Below are 23,038 nucleotides of genomic sequence, written 5' to 3' on the forward strand. Positions count from 1 at the left end.
TGCAAAACGCAGGTCTCGGGTGTGCCCCCAATCCTTTCTCTGTTAACTTCTGTTTCATGTCCATCACTCGTTATGTATGTTATGTTTTCATCTTACAGGTTAAGGGGTGCTGATTATTCATTGCATCATTTGCTTATTCTACCTCATACCTTACAGATTAGGTGGGTCGATTTTATTAAGATGCTATACCTATATCCGGGTCTACAATAGAATCTGCTATACTTCTAATAGTCCTGGTAGGTGTCGCTGTTATATACATTTGTAATAAGCTATCCTACAACTATTCTTATTAGCTTTAATAAGTCTCGCACTCTAGAAACCATGCTGATTCAATACCTGATAACATTAATTCAGGTATGTCACATTTCTTATGGTTTACCATCTACTCTGTCATACCTTACATCCTTTCCGTTAGTGTGGTTGCTGGCTACCAGGAATTAGGAGACCATTAGTTCTAGTTTTCTCAGACATTTATGCCTTATACTAGCGGTCCTGCGAGCCCAACAACTATCCTCATACTCAGAGGTACTTCGCCCATCGGCCCAACTCATGGTGGCATATGGCCTCACCACACACTTGTCTATTCTATCTAATGCTTTTAAAACTCACCGGGAGGACAACATCCTACCTCAATGTTCAGTGGCCACGAAATCCCCTCGGCCCAATGCATATATTGAGCCTCTCAGGCTGTTTGGCAATTAATATGGCCTCACCTGTCCCCAAAATTAGTGAATAATTTCACTGCTTGGCATTAGTCAGCAAGTCAGTACTCTATAGGGGTTTTCTCTAATTATCACATTTTCATTTTTGTATGTCTCAAGTTCCAGAAGGAGGAACTTGAGACATACTCGTGTACATGTACAGGTTCTAGCACTCCTGCTAGAACCTGTACATGTACACGAGACTTGATACAGCTAGTCCAGCATCTATTAGGTCATGGACTATTCCACGAATCATGGCGGAACGATGCAAACGAAATATATCATATACTGCTACAGCCAGAAAGACTGGACTGTTTAGACTGATGCGTACCAGTACCAATAATGCTGATGCTGGGGAAGAACCTAGTGGTACTAACATGTCAGACCTTCAAGCCATGGTTACTTCAGTCTTGCCCTCCATATGTCAGATAAATGGCAGACTTGAAAGACTGGAGTCTGGCGGCCTGGCCATGTAGCCTGCCGAGTCAACCTCTACTGACCGGACAGGTCTTCCAACTGCGCAACCTGGTAATTTAATTCCTAACGTGAATGCCCCTCATGTGGTTAATCCTGCCCATATAGTTTCAGTCAATATCAAGAAAAATATACTGGAAGATGTAAATCTGGTATCGCTCCTAATTGCCTCCCAGGATATCATGGATAATAGGACTTATTCATATGAGGTTTGTTAGTTGTCTTGAATGTTAGGGATCCTAGACTCGAAAATTTGTATTGGCCTTTGGGATTGATAAAGATGTCATCTGCTCCTCTTATCCTCATAGGAGAGAGGAGTTAGATGTGTAATTGCAAAAACTGGTGGACCTGGGGCACAAATATGGAGGTTCTGTGTTCTACGATTACCACTGTTCTTTTTCAGCAAAAGCAGCAGCTTCTCTGACACAGCTCAATATTAAGACAGAATGCAGTCAACTGGATACTGAACTCTTTTGCAGACACTTTGCAGGCCTCATGACACCAGCATGTGCAATTTGTAATCCTGCATTTCATACACAACTAACCTTTGGCCTAGCAGCTCTGATGTTGCTTCCAACCTATCCTTCCCTAGCTCTTCTAACTGAATACACAAGGTTATGAAAGACACATTTTAATATCCAATAGTATTCCTAGGTAAATCACACATTTGTAATAACTTTAACGCAGACACCTGGGGTTTTAGTGCAAGGCCACTGCATGTTTGTTCACAATGTTTTAGAGTGCATACTAAAACCAAGTGCCATTATGAAACGTTTCCCAAACCTTATTTGACCTCGGTAAATGTGGTTGTTTTATCTAAACTATTGTCAAATCACCCTTCAACACACTTACTATTTCCTAGTAGCAGGATTTCCCCATGGTAACCACACAGGTATAATCTACATGCCATCAGGCATAGTTGAGTGCAATAACCTACAAACAGCCATATTAGATCCAGAGGCTTCTTTTACTACAGGAAGTGGACCAACATTTTCTCTTGGCTCCTTTTCTGCCCCCCTCTTTCTTATCTTGGTGGACGAATCCAATCAGAATCATTACTGGGAAAAACATGCAGAAACAACGGTTAGTCATCAATATTTCAACCCCTAACTACTCCACAGTTCCCAGTTTGAATTCCCTGATCCCCTCGGACAGATTTTCCTTACAGTATGCAACTATAGACAATGCCATCAATGCTATTATCACGACTGGAGTAGGTGCTTGGCTCAGTAAAACTGACATTATAAAAACCTTAAAATGTCTACTTATACACTCATCACTCTGGCATTTACATAGCGTTAAGTCACCTGACTATATTATTTTTTCTCCTGACTTACTTTTGGTTCTAAGAGCAGCCCTACGCATGTAATATATCAATATATATTAAACATATCAAAATATTACAAAAACAAAATATTTTTAATACAAGTTTATTCGAATAATATTAAATCATTTGTAATCTTATCCAACAAAATTAAATCAAGGCCATAGGACTCAAATTAATATGTGGTTTCAAATTATTTAATATTTTGTTATACACTTTTAAAAATATTAAAATATCAAAATATATAATATGTATAAAAATATATCAACATGTGAAAAATATAAATATATTTAAATGTTTCAAAATATTAAATAATTTCAAAAGTGTATCCAATAATATTAAAACATTTTAAAAGCTTGTCAAAAAATATTTATTATTATTGCCCCACTTTACAGAACATATTTTCATTGCTCCAGTCTAGTGGCATCATGCTTTACATCACTTGATCTGACACCTGTAATTGGTGATGTGAGGTTTGAAAAAGGTGTTTGATAAATAACAAAATCAACAAGTTACTTTCCCATGTGGTCTGGACTTCAGTCAGACCTAATGCAGCAGGATAGCTTAAAACCAGACCAAATGCTGCAAATCTGAGCCCAGAGGCTCAAAATCCAGGCATAGATTTAAAAAAAAAAATCTAAACTATTTGCCAGCCTGCAACACTAGCAGCCAAAGGGCAAATAGTTTAAGACCCTTGGTGTGAGGGTCAATAGGACACCCATGTTACTATAATATAGGTATTTCACCTCCCTATTGCCCCACCTGGCGCACATCTCCTAAATGTTTAAATCTAGCGAATGGGCAGCCATTGCGGCCCAATAAAAAAAAGTGGTTGTGGCTATTATAATATTCGGTGGGGGTGAACCTAATATCTTCCTTACAGCTCCCACACATTGGCAGTGCATGGGGTCCCCAGCAGTATTATTAAAATGGGGAGGACGAGTGAACACCCCCAGCACCCGCCCATTGGTAGGGACTCTTATTAATTAAACAAAGGGGGGTGCATGTTCCTTAACCCCCTAACCACCCACCTTAAAAAATAAATGACCATAAAAACAATTATACTAATTTACCTGAAGCTTTGTTTCTTCTAATTCTTTTGTTCTTCGACCCTGAAAAAGGCCAGACTTTATTGCTACTACTACTAATAATAAAAATAAACATTTGCAGGAAAACACCAAAAAAGACATGCAGCAATCAAATTAATCCTTATCCATTGAGTGATCTACGCAGACCCTTTTAAAGGCATCCCCACGCTATGTCGGCTATTTCTGCAGAAGCGCCTCTAGTGTCTGGCAGTATGCAATGTTCCTGTAGAACGGCAATGTTTTCACTTGCAGGGTTAAAACAAGGGGTGCATTGCAAACAGACCACTTCATTCAGATGAAGTGGTCTGGGTGCTATAGTGTCCCTTTAAATTATTTGTTCTCTTGCATGAAAGCAAAACAACAATAATTTGGTAATGTGCATCCTACTGGATACATTTCGTCCCTGTTCAGTTTACATTTGGTGCTTTGTGAATCCTACAAATCCTATACTTTGCATAGCATTCAGATTTGAAAGCATGATTTTAATCTAATACCGAATGTATCTGGGTGATTTCTGCAGATTGGTTCGGCCCAACCGAATTCCAAAAGCATTTGCCTTAGTAAAAATTGACAACACAGTCAGAATTTGGTATTTTTACTGTTTAAGTTGATGTTGCAAAACTCATCCACGTATGCTGGAGACAGATAAATAATGATGTTGCGAATACTTTTAGCTGTTATTTTAATTTCTATGGAATTTAATTTTTATGTTTTATGAATATATTTATTTTGCAGAAGGGTGGCTCTGCAAGACAAAATGTAATTTAAAAGTATGCAACAAGTCTGATAGCTGTTTTTTTGTTTGGTTTTCTACATACTAAGATAAATTGAATTAATGTGATAGTGATGAAAGATTACATATGTATAAATAATCTAAATATAAATTTGCTAATGGCACACTGACTGATGTATTTTTCTTTGGCAGATTCATGCTAAATTTGACTTGGGATGGCAAAGATTTGTCTTTTACTGAAGACGGTTATCAAGAAAATCCAAAACTAGTTGTTATATTACTGAACATGGAGAGAGATTGGGAAAAGGCAAGTTACAACTTACATTTATTTTATCTTTCTACTTATATATTATTATTTTTAATAAGGGCAGCAAGTATAACCTCAAAAGTAAGATAAATCCCTAATAACCGTTAAGTAGGTTTGAAGGAGAATTGTAGAAAGTAAAATATAATAGCTAATGTAATTGATGTCTAGATCACTTTGAAGCATTTTTTTCCGTTATCTTGTAGCAGATAATGCGTTATACTATGATACGTTTCATTAAAGTTAATTAGAAGTCTCACATTCAACAGAGGCAGTGCAATGCAATAAAATGTTTTGAAAAATGACATATGTAAGTGATACAATAGAATAATAAGTTTCCATACTTACTGTCATTTTCTTTTCCTGATCATTCACCGTTGCTGCCTTAATGAGTTACCTCCTTCCCTCAAATCAGGAAGTACAGGAAATAGAAACTCACCTTCCTGCTAGACAGTCTGTTTAACTAGCTCCACGATCCGCAGAAGGATACTGCCATGGGGAATGACCAAGAAACACAGTAAGTATGGGAAGAATTTTCCTTATTCTTGATCAAACCAGGAAAATAGTTCCCATACTTACTGTGTTTATTGGTCATCCCCCATGGCAGTGCTATGTTCCTATCCATCTGAGGATTGTGGGAAAATTGTTGTTTCATTATTTCCAAGCGCTTGACTTGTATTAATCAAGACACATGGGGTATAAACATATGTTCTTTTACAGGACCGTAGAAAAAAATACCCAAAAAGATATCTTACTAGAAGATAGCCAATAGGAGAAGGACCCAGTCCAATCTCAACAGTAAGTGTAGAAATAACAAAAAAACAAAAACTTTATTAGAGTCTATTAAAAACTTGGGACCAGACAGAAGTAGCAAGAGTCTCATAAAGAGAGAGGTGTGGCATAGTAGACGGCTAACAATTAGCCTAATGAAGTAAAGGTCCTCACAAAAAAAGGGGACGATATGCTAAACTTTTACAGGACCCCTTCCCTGTATATATAGCTTTATTACTACCAATTGGCTAATGACTACCAAATGGCCATTAACCAATTGGTAGCAGCAAAGCTATATATACAGGAAAGGGATTCAGATACAGATATTAAATATAGAAACCATTACCGAGCTGTACAAAACTAACTAAAATTGTCAACAAAAAAAACCAAAAAAAAACCAACTATTGATTAATGTGACATCCACACTATACCTGCTTAGTCAAATGAGTGTGCTTCAGAGACGTCTGGTATTCAGTCAATCCTGGAAAACTACAGTGACAGGTAGGAAGTACGGTCAAGAAAACCAGACCTGTAAAAAGCATGTGTTTATACCCCATATGTCTTGATTAATACAAGTCAAACCCCTGGAAATAATGAAACAACATGTTTGCAGATGGCTTTCTTGCCAAAAGCCTAAAACACAGCCAGGGCCGGTGCAAGGATTTTTGCCGCCCTAGGCAAAAGTAAAGTTTGCCGCCCTCCCCCCCCCCCCCATTTACATTCACAAACCAAAATTGATTGTAGGCGTATCATAAACCTCAGGACTTTTGGAGCTTTTTTTTTTTTTACCTTCCACCTTCAAATTGCTGCAACATTATTGCACTGTGTTTTTCTCTGTTATTATTGTATTGTAGATTTTCTGTTTTTCAAACCATTTTGAGGACTGTGAGGAGTCCTTATCTACAGTACCTGTAGTACAAGGGTAATTGTTTTTAGAGTTCTTGTCTCTGTCTATTACCCACTAGTGTGTGTCGTTTTCCACATTTTGGTGTATCTGTACATATTTTGTATTTAATTATTTATTTAATTATGGCATGATCTGCCATGTTAACTAACGCCAGTGCTGCAGTGCCACCGTGTTTACATTAAAAGGCCTGCAGGGACAGGCTATAGACACCAGAACCACTACATTAAGTTGCAGTGGTTCTAGGACTATAGTGTTTCTTTAATATGAGGTAAATTAGAGATTAGTGCCACGAATAATATACTAGATTGCCTACTTACAACCAGATGAGGATGATGATGGGCTCTAGCTGCAGTCTGGCTCCACTGGTCTGGTGTAGAACAGGATCTCTAGAGACTGTTTGTAACTGTGGTCACAAAAATCAATGTTCTGGGAGAACGGGAAGCAGCTCCCTTTTTTGGGGGCCCTTTACACAGCTCAGGGTCCACCTTCATGTTCCACCAATGAGTTTGTTCACAGGGGGTGGAGTGTGTAGGGGATGTCCTGATATGTGTGTAAGGAATGCATTGTGTGAATCTGTGTTTGTATGTGTAAGGGCTGCAAGGTGTGTTTCTGTGTATGTCACTCTCTTTTCCCCCCTCCCTCCCTTGTCACTCTCTTTCCCCCCCTCCCTCCCTTGTCACTCTCTTTCTCCCCCCCCTCCCTTGTCACTCTCTTTCTCCCCCCTCCCTTGTCACTCTCTTTCTCCCCCCCTCCCTTGTCACTCTCTTTCCCCCCTCCCTCCCTTGTCACTCTCTTCCCCCCCTCCCTTGTCACTCTCTTTCCCCCCTCCCTCCCTTGTCACTCTCTTTCTCCCCCTCCCTCCCTTGTCACTCTCTTTCTCCCCCCTCCCTCCCTTGTCACTCTCTTTCTCCCCCCTCCCTCCCTTGTCACTCTCTTTCTCCCCCTCCCTTGTCACTCTCTTTCTCCCCCTCCCTCCCTTGTCACTCTCTTTCTCCCCCTCCCTCCCTTGTCACTCTCTTTCTCCCCCTCCCTCCCTTGTCACTCTCTTTCTCCCCCTCCCTCCCTTGTCACTCTCTTTCTCCCCCTCCCTCCCTTGTCACTCTCTTTCTCCCCCCTCCCTCCCCACTCTTTCTCCCCCCTCCCCACTCTCTTTCTCCCCTCCCTCCCTTGTCACTCACTTTCTCCCCCTCCCTCCCTTGTCACTCACTTTCTTCCCCCTCCCTCCCCACTCTCTTTCTCCCCCCTCCCACTCCCTCTCTCCCCACTCTCTTTCTCCCCCTCCCCACTCTCTTTCTCCCCCCTCCCTCTCTCACCCACTCTCTTTCTCCCCCTCCCCACTCTCTTTCTCCCCCCTCCCTCTCTCCCCACTCTCTTTCTCCCCCTCCCCACTCTCTTTCTCCCCCCTCCCTCTCTCCCCACTCTCTTTCTCCCCCTCCCCACTCTCTTTCTCCCCCTCCCTCCCTCTCTCCCCACTCTCTTTCTCCCCCCTCCCTCTCTCCCCACTCTCTTTCTCCCCCTCCCCACTCTCTTTCTCCCCCTCCCCACTCTCTTTCTCCCCCCTCCCTCTCTCCCTCCCCACTCTCTTTCTCCCCCTCCCTCCCTCCCTCTCTCCCTCTCTCCCTCCCCACTCTCTTTCTCCCCCCTCCCTCCCCACTCTCTTTCTCCCCCCTCCCTCCCCACTCTCTTTCTCCCCCCTCCCTCCCCACTCTCTTTCTCCCCCCTCCCTCCCTCCCCACTCTCTTTCTCCCCCCACCTTTATTGTAGCGTGGCCGAGCTCTGTATGGTCCGCGGGTACAGGGAGCTTTTGTTTCACTCAGTGTGCACTTCCTGTTAGTTCGGGCGGTTACAGGAGACAGATGCTCCCTGTACCCGCGGACCATACACTGCTCGGCCACACTACAGTGAAGGAGTGACAGGAGGGAGCGCTGAGCGCTTCCCTCCTGTCAGCCCCTCTCCTCATGCTGCACCCGGGCGGTGCGCCCTCATGGACGCACCAGCCCGGGCAAAGCTGCAGCTGCCTGAGGCTCTCTACAGAGCGCTCGGGCGGCTGCAGCATGAGGGGGGCCGGCGCTCCTGGCGGCGCCCCTTCCCAAGGGGCGCCCTAGGCGGCTGCCTAGTCCGCCTAACAGGTAGCGCCGGCCCTGAACACAGCCTTGAATCCTCTAAGGTATTTAGGCAATATTAGCAAAAGAAAGTGACCTTCTCTAACACAGAGAAAATACGCAACGGTCAACACTTTCATATCCTGATGGGCTGTAAATTGTAATATGTAGAGATAACAAACAGTAGATCAGCTAGTCATAGATCTGAATTTTGATCCATTGTACATAGTTACATAGTTTCATAGGCTGAAAAGAGGCATGTGTCCATCAAGGTCAGCCTTCCTCACATCTGTTTTTTGCTGTTGATCCAAAAGAAGTAAAAAAAAAAAAAAAAAAACCTGTTGGAAGCACGTCCAATTTTGCAACAAACCAGGAAAATTACAATTCCATCTTGACACCACAATGGCAGTTAGATTTATCATATATACATTTATATTGTAAAACACTACGGAATCTGTTGGCGCTATATAAATGGCAATAATAATAATAATATACCAAACCTAAGTGCATAACTTCCAGACACTAGGCTATGGAATTTCAGTTGGTGCTGTATAAAACCACAATTATGCACTGTCATTAAAAAGGGAGAGAGTGAAAAAAAAATCCCACTGTGCAGAACAAGTATGCATGCTTTAAGAACAGATTTCTCTGGTTGCTGCGTATGAGAAGCTGACCTGTTTCTTTTAAATGCAATTTTGACATTGTCAAATCCTTTAGAAAGGAGGTGTTTTGCATAGTTAGTTCCACCTTTGCAGGAATTGAAGGTATGAGCTTGGAACAAAGACCTATTCAATACCATGGTGTATTTTGCCCCCTGTTATGGCATTCTGTATATCTTCTACAGCACATTCAGACTGGTGTAAATCATGACCTAATCATCTCACTCAGAAAATGTATTTAAATGTAATGTAACAATTTCAAAATGTACACTGGATAGCTAATTTTAAAAATAGTGACACATTAAACATTTAAAATACTATAAATGCAGTATCCACTGTAACTGTCTAAGGTGAAACTCCAACAATCCACAATTACACTTATAAACTAATATGCCATTACTAAATGAAATGTAATGCGGTGCAAGGTTAAATAGGGCTCTAGAATGTGGCATCTGTGACAAGGAAAAGTGCAAAGAAAGGCTGCACTCACCTAAACATGCATACATTATAACAGGGCTGCCATCAGGGGGTGACAACCATGATGGTTGTCATTGGTCCAGAGGTCCTAGGGGGCCCAAAAATGACTGGGCCCAAAAATCCCTATCTGTAGTGACAGAAGTGTGTATCTGTGTGTCAGTGTGTGTGCCTGTGTCAGTATGTCTGTGCGTGTGTGTGTCAGTGTGTCCTTTTGTGTCAGTGTGTCTGTGTGTATTTAGGTTCACACACATACTTCATACAAAAACATGCTTACATACAAACACACACACATATATATATATTTATATATATATATACACACATACATACACACACACACTGCATCCACTACAACCATGCACTCTGCATCCACTACACACACACACTGCATTCACTACACATGCACTAACACACACCATGTCCACTTTACACAGACTCCATCCAAAACACAAACACTGCGTCCACAACACACACTGCATCCTTGTGGGCAGACTTGGAGGCAGGCCCTGTGGGCCGACTTAGAATTAGGCCTTTGAGGGCCCAGACCTTTTCTGATGGCAGCCCTGCATTTAATGGTGCTACTGGGACCGATTGATACAACATAGAATATCCGGCACACTCTTTCACTCACCAAACACCAACTCCAATGCTCACAAGATTGAATAGTTTTTTAAAAAGATATGACAGACAAAAATAGTAGGGCTTTAGTTACAGTATATGATCATACATTGCACAGGCCTGCCACAACATCATGTGCCTAATGCTTACTTGGAAAATCCAGTCTAAAACCTGACTGCCCACTCCACAAAACTGGTCTATTCCTTTGGTTAACAAGCATACCAATCCAAGCCATGTACCTCAAGGCCTGAAGTAAAACTCTCTGGTGTAGTATCCTAGAGTCCCTCTGTCTTGGCTGTTGAGAGGGTTGGGTAGATATTGTTATTCTCTTCTTGTCAGACCTTCCGGCATTCGCTAACCGTGGACTTCCGGGTTCTCGGAGCGCGGCCACTCCCCCTCCTATGACGTGGTCGTTCCCAGGGTTCATAGAGAGTCCGCGTCAACACCACAGTGCTGGATCAACTCGAAAGCCCCCGCGAACTTCAAACTGAATATTTACTTCTACTGTGTATCGGACCCGGACTGTTTAATCATTTACCCTCCTTCTCCTCTCCTACGACCTCGGACTGTTTTTGGATATTCTCTTGCCTGCTGCAACCTCGATTCTCTGTGGAATCTCTATCACCAAATTTGGATTATCACTCCTTCATAAGTTAAGTAAACCAGATTGGCTCAAACTTAATTTATAACCATCCTAAAGCTAAGTGGTTCGCTATCTGCTCCACATCAACTTATAATCTTGTTTCCAACACCTACTTATTAATTATCTACATCCTAATTTGGAACTTCTCGCTGGTTGTGTTAAAATTACCTTATCCTAAAAACAACTTCAAACACCGCTGCTGGTTATAACCTGTCAGGAATTAAAGAGACAGTTCAAATTGATTATCTTTTTTATTTAAAGTAATAAACATTATCAAACTCAGAAATCTGCAGTTGTTTCCATCTTATCAACAATTGAGCGTTACAGATTGATCCAGCCTAATTAATGGATACAGCAGATCTCACTTCTGAAATCACCAGATTAAACCAAAGGGTGGATACTCTCACTCAAGGCATGCAAGATCTACAGATCACCAATGAAAGAATCCTTACTTATGTAAGGGACTTGCAAACCCATACTCCTCACACAGTTACACACTCGGCTAGTGACCCTGCTGTCTCCAACCCCGAAAAATTCTCTGGAGACCGGTCCCAATACCGAGAGTTCATCAATTCTTGCAAGTTGTTGATTGCATTAAAACCCCGATCATATCCCACAGAAAGATCTAAAGTCTGTTCTGTTATTTCATTTTTGAGAGGTGAACCCATGGCCTGGGCCCATTCCTTTCTTGAGAATGATGATCCCATATTGGATTCTCTGGATGAATTCTTTGAAGCCATGTCTCTCCTTTACGAAGACCCAAACAAACAAGCGACTGCAGATTTAACCATTAGAACACTGCAGCAAGGAAACCGGCCTGTTGAAGATTACATTGCTGAATTTAAACGATGGGCACCTGAAACTCAGTGGAATGACATAACTCTACGTAACCAGTTCCGTATTGGGTTATCTGAAGCTGTCAAAGATGAGCTCTCCAGAACTGAACTACCTACTACACTAAATACACTTATTCAACTGTCAATCAGTATCGACAGAAGACTTAGGGAAAGAAAAGCTGAGAAATCACTCACTAGCTCTCTATGGAAAAAACCCTTCACCTCTTCAAAGGCACCGGAGAAACCTATAACTCCCGCTGAACCTATGGAAATAGGGGTTGTGAGAAGTCCTCTTACTCCAGAAGAGAGAACCAGAAGAAGACAACTGAACCTCTGCATGTACTGGGCTTCGCAAGAACATGTGGTCCCAGACTGTCCCCTATTGAAACGTCCAAGAGGCGGTAAGCATGGTTCTACCACGACTATAATGAGTGTACTTCCTTCTAAACCAACCTCTCATTTCTCCTCTGTCTCTCTCATATTACAGTGGGACAAAGAAAGAATTACTACTAAGGCCCTTATTGATTCCGGTGCTAATGGGGTGTTCCTGGACTCATCCTTTGTTACAAAAAATAAAATTCCTTGTGTTCAAAAACGTAATTCCGTCTCTGTCAGAGTTATTGATGGCTCCTTAATCTCCTCGGGGCCCATTCGCCTTGAAACTGTCCCTTTAAGGATTACTACTAATTATGTCCATTCTGAATTTCTTGTTTTTGATGTCATAAATTCTCCTCTTTATCCTATAATATTGGGGATAGACTGGTTACGGACTCACAACCCACTTATTACCTGGGCTCCTTTCTCTCTCACGTTTAACTCTGCATATTGCCAGAAAACATGTCTACAACACATCCCCATTTTGCATGTTACTAGGGAATCCACTATACCTTCCAGCTATTCGGAGTTTGCTGATGTGTTCAGTAAAAAGGAAGCAGAGACACTTCCTCCTCATCGACCCTATGATTGTCCGATTGACCTTGTTCCTGGTGCTCCTATCCCTTTTGGACATATTTATCCCCTCTCTGAATCAGAGCTAAAAACCCTCAAGGAATACCTAGATGAAAACCTCCGGAAGGGGTTCATTAGACCTTCCTGTTCACCAGCCGCTTCCAGCATGTTTTTTGTGAGAAACAAGGACCAGACTATACGCCCCATCATCGATTACAGGTCTTTAAATAAAATAACTATTAAGAATCGTTACCCTCTTCCCCTGATCAATGAGTTGATTGAAAGATTAAGAACAGCTACCATCTACACTAAACTTGACCTTCGTGGAGCATATAACCTTGTTAGAATCAAGGCCAATGATGAATGGAAAACGGCGTTCAGAACCCGATATGGTCTTTACGAATATCTTGTCATGCCCTTCGGGCTATGTAACGCCCCTGCAACCTTTCAGCATTTCATTAACGATATCTTCCGAGATCTCCTAGACGTTTGTGTCATCATTTACTTAGATGATATTCTCATCTACTCCAACAACCTTGAAGAACACAGAAAACACGTGAGATGGGTATTATCCAGATTAAGAACACACAAATTATACGCAAAACCAGAAAAATGTATATTTGAAGTCAATGAAATCACTTTTTTGGGATATGTTATCTCCCCTCATTCAATAAGTATGGATACCTCCAAAATAGATTGCATTGTCAACTGGTCTACTCCTACTAATACTAAAGACTTACAACGTTTTTTGGGATTTGCCAACTTCTATAGGAAGTTCATTAAAAATTACTCTAAGGTTGCTCATCCCCTCAACCTGCTCAATAGCAGTAAACGATCCTTTGCTTGGAACGAAGAGGCTCAAGCAGCCTTTGATGAATTAAAACGGAGATTCACAAGTGCTCCCATTCTTCAACTACCTAATCCTGCTTTTCTCTACGTCATGGAAACGGATGCTTCTGATACAGCTATCGGGGCTGTACTCTCTCAACACCAAACGCCTCAAGATCCTCTCCATCCAGTAGCTTTTTTTTCACGATCTTTGTCTCCTGCTGAACGCAATTATCCTGTAGGAGAAAAAGAATTATTAAGTATTAAAGCTGCATTCGAAAACTGGCGTCACATACTTGAAGACACACGCACTCCTGTAATTGTTTATACCGACCACAGGAACCTTGAATATCTTCATTCCAACAAAACACTCTCTGCCAGACAAGTACGCTGGAATCTTTTCTTTTCCCGTTTTAATTTTCAAATCATCTACAGACCTGGATCCAGAAATAAAAAGGCAGATGCCCTGTCCAGAATTCACCAAGATCTTCCTGTAAACGAAACTCAACCTCCTAAAATCATAGGTATTATTTCGTCATTAACTGATGAGATTAAACATCTTAAAGAAGAAGATCTTGAACTTCCCAAACAAGACAATCTATCAAAAAAGGACGGGTTGTACTACTTCAAAGACAGGTTATACATTCCTCCCTTGCTTAGGAATAAAATACTCTCCTTGATTCATGATTCCCCTCTGGCTGGTCATCCTGGTACAAGAAAAACACTGGAGCTGTCTAAGAGATATTACTGGTGGCCTCGCCAGGACAGAACCATAGAATCTTATGTCAAAAACTGCCCAACCTGTCTGAGATCAAAATCTGACCATCATCCACCATTCGGTCAATTACTGAGCTTACCTGTTCCAGAAAGACCTTGGCAGTCCATCTCAATGGATTTCTTGGTAGAACTCCCTCCTTCGCAACATCATACCACCATTCTGGTGGTGGTAGACCGTTTCACCAAGATGTCCCATTTTATTCCTTTAAAGAAATTACCCTCTTCATCTGAACTTGCAAAAGTATTCATCAACAACATCGTGAAACTCCATGGTCTTCCTGAAGAAATCATATCAGACAGAGGAACACAGTTCACCTCCAAATTCTGGAATGAGATGTGTTCCTCCCTCAACATTCAACGTAAATTATCTTCAGCCTATCATCCTCAAACCAACGGACAAACAGAGAGAGTTAACCAATGTCTTGAACAATACTTGCGGTGTTATTGCTCTCATTTACAAGATGATTGGATCACGTGGTTACCAATGGCAGAGTTCTCATACAACAACTCGGTACACGCTAGTAGCAAAATGACTCCATTCTTCTCAAATTTTGGATTCCATCCTTCTTCATTCCCCGATCAAGGACTTCCTTCTTCTAATCCATACGTCTCCAACCATAACTCGTTCATGTCTGCCCTCTTCCTCAGGTTACGTGATAACCTTAAAAATGCATCATCTGCTCAGAAAAAGTTTTTCGATACTGGTAGACGACCTTCCCCTACTTACAAGGTTGGTGATCTAGTATGGCTCTCTTCAAAAAACATTGTTACCAACCGTCCCTCAAAGAAACTAAGTTCACTCTTCCTTGGCCCTTTTCGTATATTGTCACTCATCAACGAAAACGTGGTTAGATTGAAACTTCCACCTACCATGAAACTGCATCCAGTCTTCCATGTGTCGTTGCTTAAACCACACCACTCCGACCCTTTTATGAGGGATGTTCATACCACTCCTGATCCCATTCTGGTACAAGGTGAAGAGGAATACGAGGTTCAGAGGATTCTCGACTCACGAATCCATCGTGGTTCCTTACAATATCTTGTCCGGTGGAAGGGCTACGGAGTTGACGAAGATTCATGGGTGTCGTCCTCCGCGGTGCATGCTCGTCGACTTATCAACGCGTACCATGCTCGCTACCCATCCAGACCTCGTTGACAGCATCCGGTGGCTGCTTCTTATGAGGGGGGTTCTGTCAGACCTTCCGGCATTCGCTAACCGTGGACTTCCGGGTTCTCGGAGCGCGGCCACTCCCCCTCCTATGACGTGGTCGTTCCCAGGGTTCATAGAGAGTCCGCGTCAACACCACAGTGCTGGATCAACTCGAAAGCCCCCGCGAACTTCAAACTGAATATTTACTTCTACTGTGTATCGGACCCGGACTGTTTAATCATTTACCCTCCTTCTCCTCTCCTACGACCTCGGACTGTTTTTGGATATTCTCTTGCCTGCTGCAACCTCGATTCTCTGTGGAATCTCTATCACCAAATTTGGATTATCACTCCTTCATAAGTTAAGTAAACCAGATTGGCTCAAACTTAATTTATAACCATCCTAAAGCTAAGTGGTTCGCTATCTGCTCCACATCAACTTATAATCTTGTTTCCAACACCTACTTATTAATTATCTACATCCTAATTTGGAACTTCTCGCTGGTTGTGTTAAAATTACCTTATCCTAAAAACAACTTCAAACACCGCTGCTGGTTATAACCTGTCAGGAATTAAAGAGACAGTTCAAATTGATTATCTTTTTTATTTAAAGTAATAAACATTATCAAACTCAGAAATCTGCAGTTGTTTCCATCTTATCAACAATTGAGCGTTACACTTCTCATCCGGTCAGCCCATCTCAAAGGCTGCCCTTGTCTCTCATGCAGGACAACTCACCATCGCTGCGGTTATAACTCTGGCTGTTGCTGAGGCTTTTGTTGGGTTTACTATAAGGGCCGCTAATTATTACCCTCTACCTCCTGTTGTACAATGGTACATGGAGACATGGTACAATGGAGAAATGGTAGTGTATGCTTTATTTTTTTTAAGGCATTCAAAATACAGGGATATAATTTCTAATTAGTGGGGTAATAGCTGCTTGATCCAAGGAGACATCTGACTGCTATTTTGGGGTCAAGAAGGATTTTTTTCCTAGTTTGTGGCAAAATTCGAAGCTCTTCAGACTAGGTTTTTTGCCTTCTTTTGGATCAACAGCAAAAAACAAATGTGAGGAAGGCTGAACTTGATGGACGCACGTCTCTTTTCAGCTATGTAACTGTAAAAATGGAAGTTTGGGGTATTGAGCACATTTGTTACACTTTTACATGGTTACAGTGATAATCTGTCCTGTAATTTGTTTAATTGATTAATCATCAATTAGTTTTGCTTGCTCCTTTCATCCAGTCATGGGAGGTTTACATAGAGTTAGTTCTGCTCATGATTTAACAAATACATGTATCTTAAGGGTGTTTCCTATGTCTTTTTACAATCCTTTGAGGATTTTGATGATCCCATTAAAGTGTTAACGCTTCTCCCTGACAAATCTTGAGGATATTTTACCGATCACATGGTAAAAGTGCTGTTGAAAAGCTATCAGGTTGCATTGTAATTATCTTAGCATCATTTACAGCTTATTGCAAGCTATTAAAGTGAATATTATTTTCCTAACAGTGTCATCAATACACAAATCTTTTAATTTTTTCTTTTTAGCATTTTTATTGAATTTTCTCATCATATACAAAAAAATACCAAAACAAATAACCAGACAAAAGACCTTGCTCTCACCATGAAAGAAAAGTCAGATATCGGACATACAAATATAGGCAACAATTCACAAATGTATGAAACATGCTTTTTCACTTTTCCTTTTACATCACTGTTTATTTTGTGTTTCTATTTGAAAGTGCCTGTGGTGTTTTTGTCATGTATAGCATGGTTTAATTATCCTCTAGTTTTTCTCGGTGTGTTGTGCTGCAGAACTGGTTTGTCCATTTTTATGGTAAGCACTGACACTGGTGGAAAATACAGGTGCTGTTTAAAAATAAGTACTCGTATCATATACCATGCTAGCCAGCTTATTGTACTCTTCTTGGAAAAAAAAAAAAAAACACCTAAGACCAGGCCTCCATTTCTCAGCATATTTTCTTCAAAAACATATGATCGATATTATTAAATGGAATTCACATTAAGAGATAGTGTTTTTTTTTCTCTTGAAACATTTGACTTCCATGGCTCTTGTATGTGCATGTTTACCCCCTCCAAAATTTCAGTAAACTTGCACTTATGGTCAGGAAAGATGCAATCTGGCATTTTCCACAACTTTTCCACTTCTTACATTCTATTCCATTTTATCTTGCAGATGGTGAACCCAACATTTTATTAGGACAGGCATCTAATTTTGTTTTACCTTTACCCCACCTCTAATGTATGTATCATTTACATACTTGCTCCCAACAGGTACTTAGCTACATGCTGTACCTCCTATAGAATGGCTTTATATTAGAAAACGTTTATATATTAAATATATATACATATATTTGGCATTCTTGGAGGTTATACTTTCTAACTGCACAATATTGTCACTGGGAAGGGTACATATGTGAACGCTAACACTGCAAATTACGAATACCTGTGAATGAAGTCAAATGAGTCTGAATACAGGCAGTGAATAGCTGAATAAACATGGATTTTATACTTTTACTTAATGGAGATTTGGTGTCTCTATCTACAATTAACACCCATGAGAGTAAGTGAACCCCATCGACATGTAATTAGCTAATTAAATGTGGTGTGTATCATTAATTATATATGTGTCAGAGTGGTTTTGTGTCATTAATTTGGCACTCACTGCCAAATTGACATATTCCCTTTGATGTATTCAACTTGTTACATATCTCACTTGCTATATTAATCTTTAACAGTTATGCTAAACGTTCACTTTTCATACACATTACAAGTTACATATATTTTTGTAACTTTTAGATTAACTAGTCTGGGTTTTTTGCCTTCTTTTGGATCATCAGCAAATAACAGATGTGAGGAAGGCTGTACTCAGCCTATGTAACTATAAGTAAATTGCACTGATGTTCATTCTGAGATGATTTTCTTAGCATCACCCATTCCTATAACAAATAGTGAGATGATGTGTCAATCCATAATAACACGGAAACCTGGCAATCTGCCCAATCTTTTTTTTAGGCCTACTCAAACCAAAATTGTGTTTTTATTTATATGTTCTTATTTATTTTACATTCTTTTTTAACACTCAAACATACATATTTATTTTGTGACCTGATAGTCTATAAGCACACAGTCTTAAGGAATACCACACACGTTGTATTTCTTTTTTTAAAAATCACAATCTTTTTATTAATAGGTCTGGGAAATAAACAATTTAAATAAAATAAAACAAAAAAAGCCTTGCACTTCTGAGCACTAACACTTACTGCTAACCAGTGTTAATTTTGTCGACTAACAATTTTGGTTGACTAAAACTAAAACAATTCAGATGACTAAAATACAACTAAAACTAAAATGGCTTTTTAGTCAAAAGACTATGACTAAACCTAAATTCAAACTTGCCACCAAAATTAACAATGCACAGAGGGTCTGTGGGAGGGGCAAAATAGACAGACCAGGGTTTGGAAGAGAGACATCTAGAGTGGCTGGTAGGACACAAAGAGACACATAGGGTATGGGAAAGGGGCAAAACAGACAGACACCTAGAGGGGCTGGGAGGATACAAAGAGATGCAGAGAGAATGGGGAAGGGCAAAACAGACAGATAGAGGCTGTAACGGATCCACTGGCACCCCGACTGGGTACCTCCGTTGAAAGATGCTCCTAGCGTTTCCTGAGGACTCCAAGCACTCTGGCAGACACCACAATCACCGAATCTGAGAAGCATACAAATCCTCTCAAGCCTCTGAATGCTGTATACAGCCGAATAGGAAAAACCATGCAAATAGGCTTACACTCCTAGCAGTCAAACTGGAACAGCATGCAATAAATCCTCCCCCCAATAATGAGACGACACATCACTTTGAGGGTAAAAACAGGAACTCTGGACTGGCTCATCCAGCCTGGCTTTTATTACACTTGTACACTTACAGGCCACACCCAGGGGGAGGCATAAAATAACCAATCACATACATGGTACAACCCACACATCCCCTCCCCTCAGATAACCAGTTAACATAATTATACAGCCAGGAAAACTACAGTTTTTATACATGTGCTATAACTTTAAATCCATACATCCAATCTTCCTAAAAACTACATATTTAGAATCAGCACACTTTAAACATAAACCCTTCCATAAATCAGCCAAATCCCTCCAGTGGATCAAAAGTTAGCTGGAGGTCCCTTTATGACCGACCGCAAGCACATTTTCCTGCCCAAAACAGTTCCATAGATTTGGGCTGTGCGGTCGGTCAATTTCATGCCGAAAAACGACTAAGTCCCATTTCGAACGGGACTTAGTCTCTGGAGCTGCAAGTTCAGTATGGAAGAAGGTAAGGGTCAGCGGTGTTCGGCAAAATGTGTAGCCGATTTCAGTTCCACAGAATCTTTAGCATACACCGCTGACCGCGTTCGACTGAACAAAGATGGCCGCCGTCACGTGCAATTAACCTGCAGTAACCTCACAGCCTGGACACTTTAGCTTCTGGGTGGTCCGCTTGTGTGGTACTTGGTTCAGTAAGCCCTATATACTGAACCAAGTGGGGGAAAGACAGGGGCAAGTTATTTTACAGGTCTGGGGACATAGTCTTAAAGGGACATTGTTCACCAAAGTTACAAGATGTCCCCAGACGGTTCTTAAAGGGCCATACACACCAAATAAAAGTCCAAACGTTTTCAGGGGCCATAGTCTTAAAGGGTATTGTTACCCAAAGTCTCAATATGTCCCCAGACAGTTCTTAAAGGGCCAGCAGCAGTACAATAAAATACCATTCACTGTGCTTAAAGGGCCAGCAGTCGCACAATAGAAAACAATATGCCCCAAATAATCCAGGGGCCATAGTCAGCAGGTAGGAGGCGGGCAAACAGGCTTCTCCAGGGCCCAGTGGCGAGGTTGGTTTCGCCACAGAGGCTTTACCTTAAAACATTAGAATATAGTCATGTCTACTAAAATCTACTGGAGATTTGTTCGACTAAAACTAGACTATAGCTAAAACAATTCAGATGATTAAAATACAACTAAAACTAAAATTGCGTTTTAGTCAAAAGACTATGACTAAACCTAAATTGAAATTTGCTGCCAAACTTTACAACTTTACACTGCTACCAACTATAATTGGGCGTCTTACTGCTGCCAAAAAAAACAAAAAAACCCCAGAAAATTAAGTATGGACCTTTTTCAAACCTAACTTGACTAAATCTTTTCTCCTTAAGAATACAATATTCTCAGCAGGCTCTTTTTGAGCCAAATGGAGTCTCACTCACTGCTAGTCCTTCTACCTCTGTATCCCTGACTGGGAAATTTTATAGCAGCCTTGTGCTGCTAATTGCTGAACAGGTGAGCAACATCCTGGGTGATCCAGAACTCATGGAAACTGGATTCCTCACCTGCTTTTCTCCATGTAAACTGTGGAGTGGAGCACTGACCCTCCCTTCACTCCAAATGCTCCACCCCAGGAACCCATATTAAATCACAGAATTGCTGTGACCAAAACAAACTTTAGATCATACATTGCATCAGGGGCGGGCTGGGCCGGGGGGCAGGGAGGCAATTGCCCCCCAGGCCGCCCGAAATTATTTTAGGACCGGCCGCGGCGGGCCGGCCCTTTAAATGCTGCAGCCTCCTGAGCGCTCTGTAAAGAGCGCTCAGGTGGCTGCCGCACTGCCTCACCTCCCCTCCCTTGTAGCGTGGCCGAGCTGCAGTCCGGTCCGCGGTGCCCGGCCGGAGTGATGGGAAGGTGGACACTGAGTGTGCACTTCCTGTCAGTCCGGCCAGTTACAGGAAACAGAAACTCCTGTTCCGCGCGGAGTTTCTGTTTCCTGTAATCGGCCAGACTGACAGGAAGTGCACCTTCCCATCACTCCGGCCAGGCACCGCGGACCGGATAGCAGCTCGGCCACGCTACAGGGGAGGGGGTAAGAAGAAGAGGGGAGGGGGGGAGTAAGAAGAAGGGAGGGGGAGAGAATGAGGGGAGGGGGGGTGAGTAAGAAGAGGGGGGGAGATTAAGAAGAGGGGAGGGGGGAGAGTAAGAAGAGGGGAGGGGGGAGAGTGAGGGGAGGGGGGAGAGTAAGAGGAGGGGAGGAAGGGAGAGTAAGAGGAGGGGAGGGGGGAGTAAGAAGAGGGGAGGGGGGAGAGTAAGAGGAGGGGAGGGGGAGAGTAAGTGGGGGGGAGAGTAAGAAGAGGGGAGGGGGGAGTAAGAAGAGGGGAGGGGGGGAGTAAGAAGAGGGGAGGGGGGAGAGTAAGAAGAGGGGAGGGGGAGAGTAAGAAGAGGGGAGGGGGGAGAGTAAGAGGAGGGGAGGGGGGAGATTAAGAGGAGGGGGAGAGTAAGAAGAGGGGGGGTGAGAGTAAGAAGAGGGGAGGGGGGGAGTAAGAAGAGGGGAGTAGGAAGAGGGGAGGGGAATAAGAAGAGGGGAGGGGGGAGTAAGAGGGGAGTAGGAAGAGGGGAGGGGAATAAGAAGAGGGGAGGGGGGAGTAAGAGGGGAGTAAGAAGGAGGGGGGAGTAAGAAGAGGGGGGAGAGTAAGAAGAGGAGAGGGGGAGAGTAAGAAGAGGGGAGGGGGAGGGAGGAGTAAGGGGGGAGTAAGAGGGGAGGGGGAGTAAGAAGAGGGGAGGGGGGAGTAAGAGGTTAGGGGGAGTAAGAAGAGGGGAGGGGGAGAGAATGAGGGGGGGAGAGTAAGAAGAGGGGAGGGGGGAGTAAGAGGAGGGGGGAGATTAAGAAAAGGGGAGGGGGAGAGTAAGAAGAGGGCAGGGGGGAGACTGATGGGAGGGGGGAGAGTAAGAAGAGGGGAGGGGGTGAGAGTAAGAAGAGGGGAGGGGGGAGTAAGAAGAGGGGGGAGAGTAAGAGGAGGGGAGGGGGAGAGTAAGAGGAGGGGAGGGGGGGGATTAAGAGGAGGGGAGGGGGGAGATTAAGAGGAGGGGAGGGGGAGATTAAGAGGAGGGGAGGGGGGAGATTAAGAGGAGGGGAGGGGGGAGACTAAGAAGAGGGGAGGGGGGAGTAAGAAGAGGGGAGGGGGGGAGTAAGAGGAGGGGGGAGAGTAAGAGGGGGGAGAGTAAGAGGAAGGGGGAGAGTAAGAGGAGGGGAGGGGGGGAGTAAGAAGAGGGGAGGGGGGAGAGTAAGAAGAGGGGAGGGGGGAGTAAGAAGAGGGGAGGGGGGAGTAAGAAGAGGGGAGGGGGGAGTAAGAGGAGGGGGGAGAGTAAGAAGAGGGGAGGGGTGAGAGTAAGAAGAGGGGATGGGGGAGTAAGAAGAGGGGAGTAGGAAGAGGGGAGGGGGGAGTAAGAAGAGGGGAGGGGGGAGTAAGAAGAGGGGGGGAGAGTAAGAAGAGGGGAGGGGGGAGAGTAAGAAGAGGGGAGGGGGGAGTAAGAGGGGAGGGGGAGTAAGAAGAGGGGAGGGGGAGTAAGAAGAGGGGATGGGGAGTAAGAGGGGAGGGGGAGTAAGAGGGGTGGGGGAGTAAGAAGAGGGGAGGGGGGAGTAAGAAGAGGGGGAAGTAAGAAGAGGGGCGGAGTAAGAAGAGGCGAGGGGGAGAGTAAGAAGAAGGGGGGAGTAAGAAGAGGGCAGAGGGGATAATAAGAGGGGGGGAGTAAGAGGGGAGGGGGGAGTAAGGGGAGGGGCGGAGTAAGAGGAGGGGGGAGTAAGAGGAGGGGGGAGTAAGAAGAGGGGAGGGGGAGTAAGAAGAGGGGAGG

At 43.0% G+C, this 23,038-nt stretch overlaps 1 protein-coding gene across 1 annotated transcript in view; it reads left to right on the forward strand.

Annotated features, from left to right (window-relative positions):
• Window positions 1-23,038, forward strand: part of GRIN2A (glutamate ionotropic receptor NMDA type subunit 2A) — a 617,672-nt gene that overhangs the window by 321,569 nt on the left and 273,065 nt on the right. The window contains exon 3 of the mRNA XM_063430281.1: window positions 4,513-4,627. Coding sequence (XP_063286351.1) covers window positions 4,513-4,627 — 115 coding nt within the window. The remainder of the gene's footprint in view (window positions 1-4,512; window positions 4,628-23,038) is intronic.

Source organism: Pelobates fuscus, chromosome 8, assembly GCF_036172605.1.
Source record: "Pelobates fuscus isolate aPelFus1 chromosome 8, aPelFus1.pri, whole genome shotgun sequence".
NCBI lineage: Eukaryota > Metazoa > Chordata > Amphibia > Anura > Pelobatidae > Pelobates > Pelobates fuscus.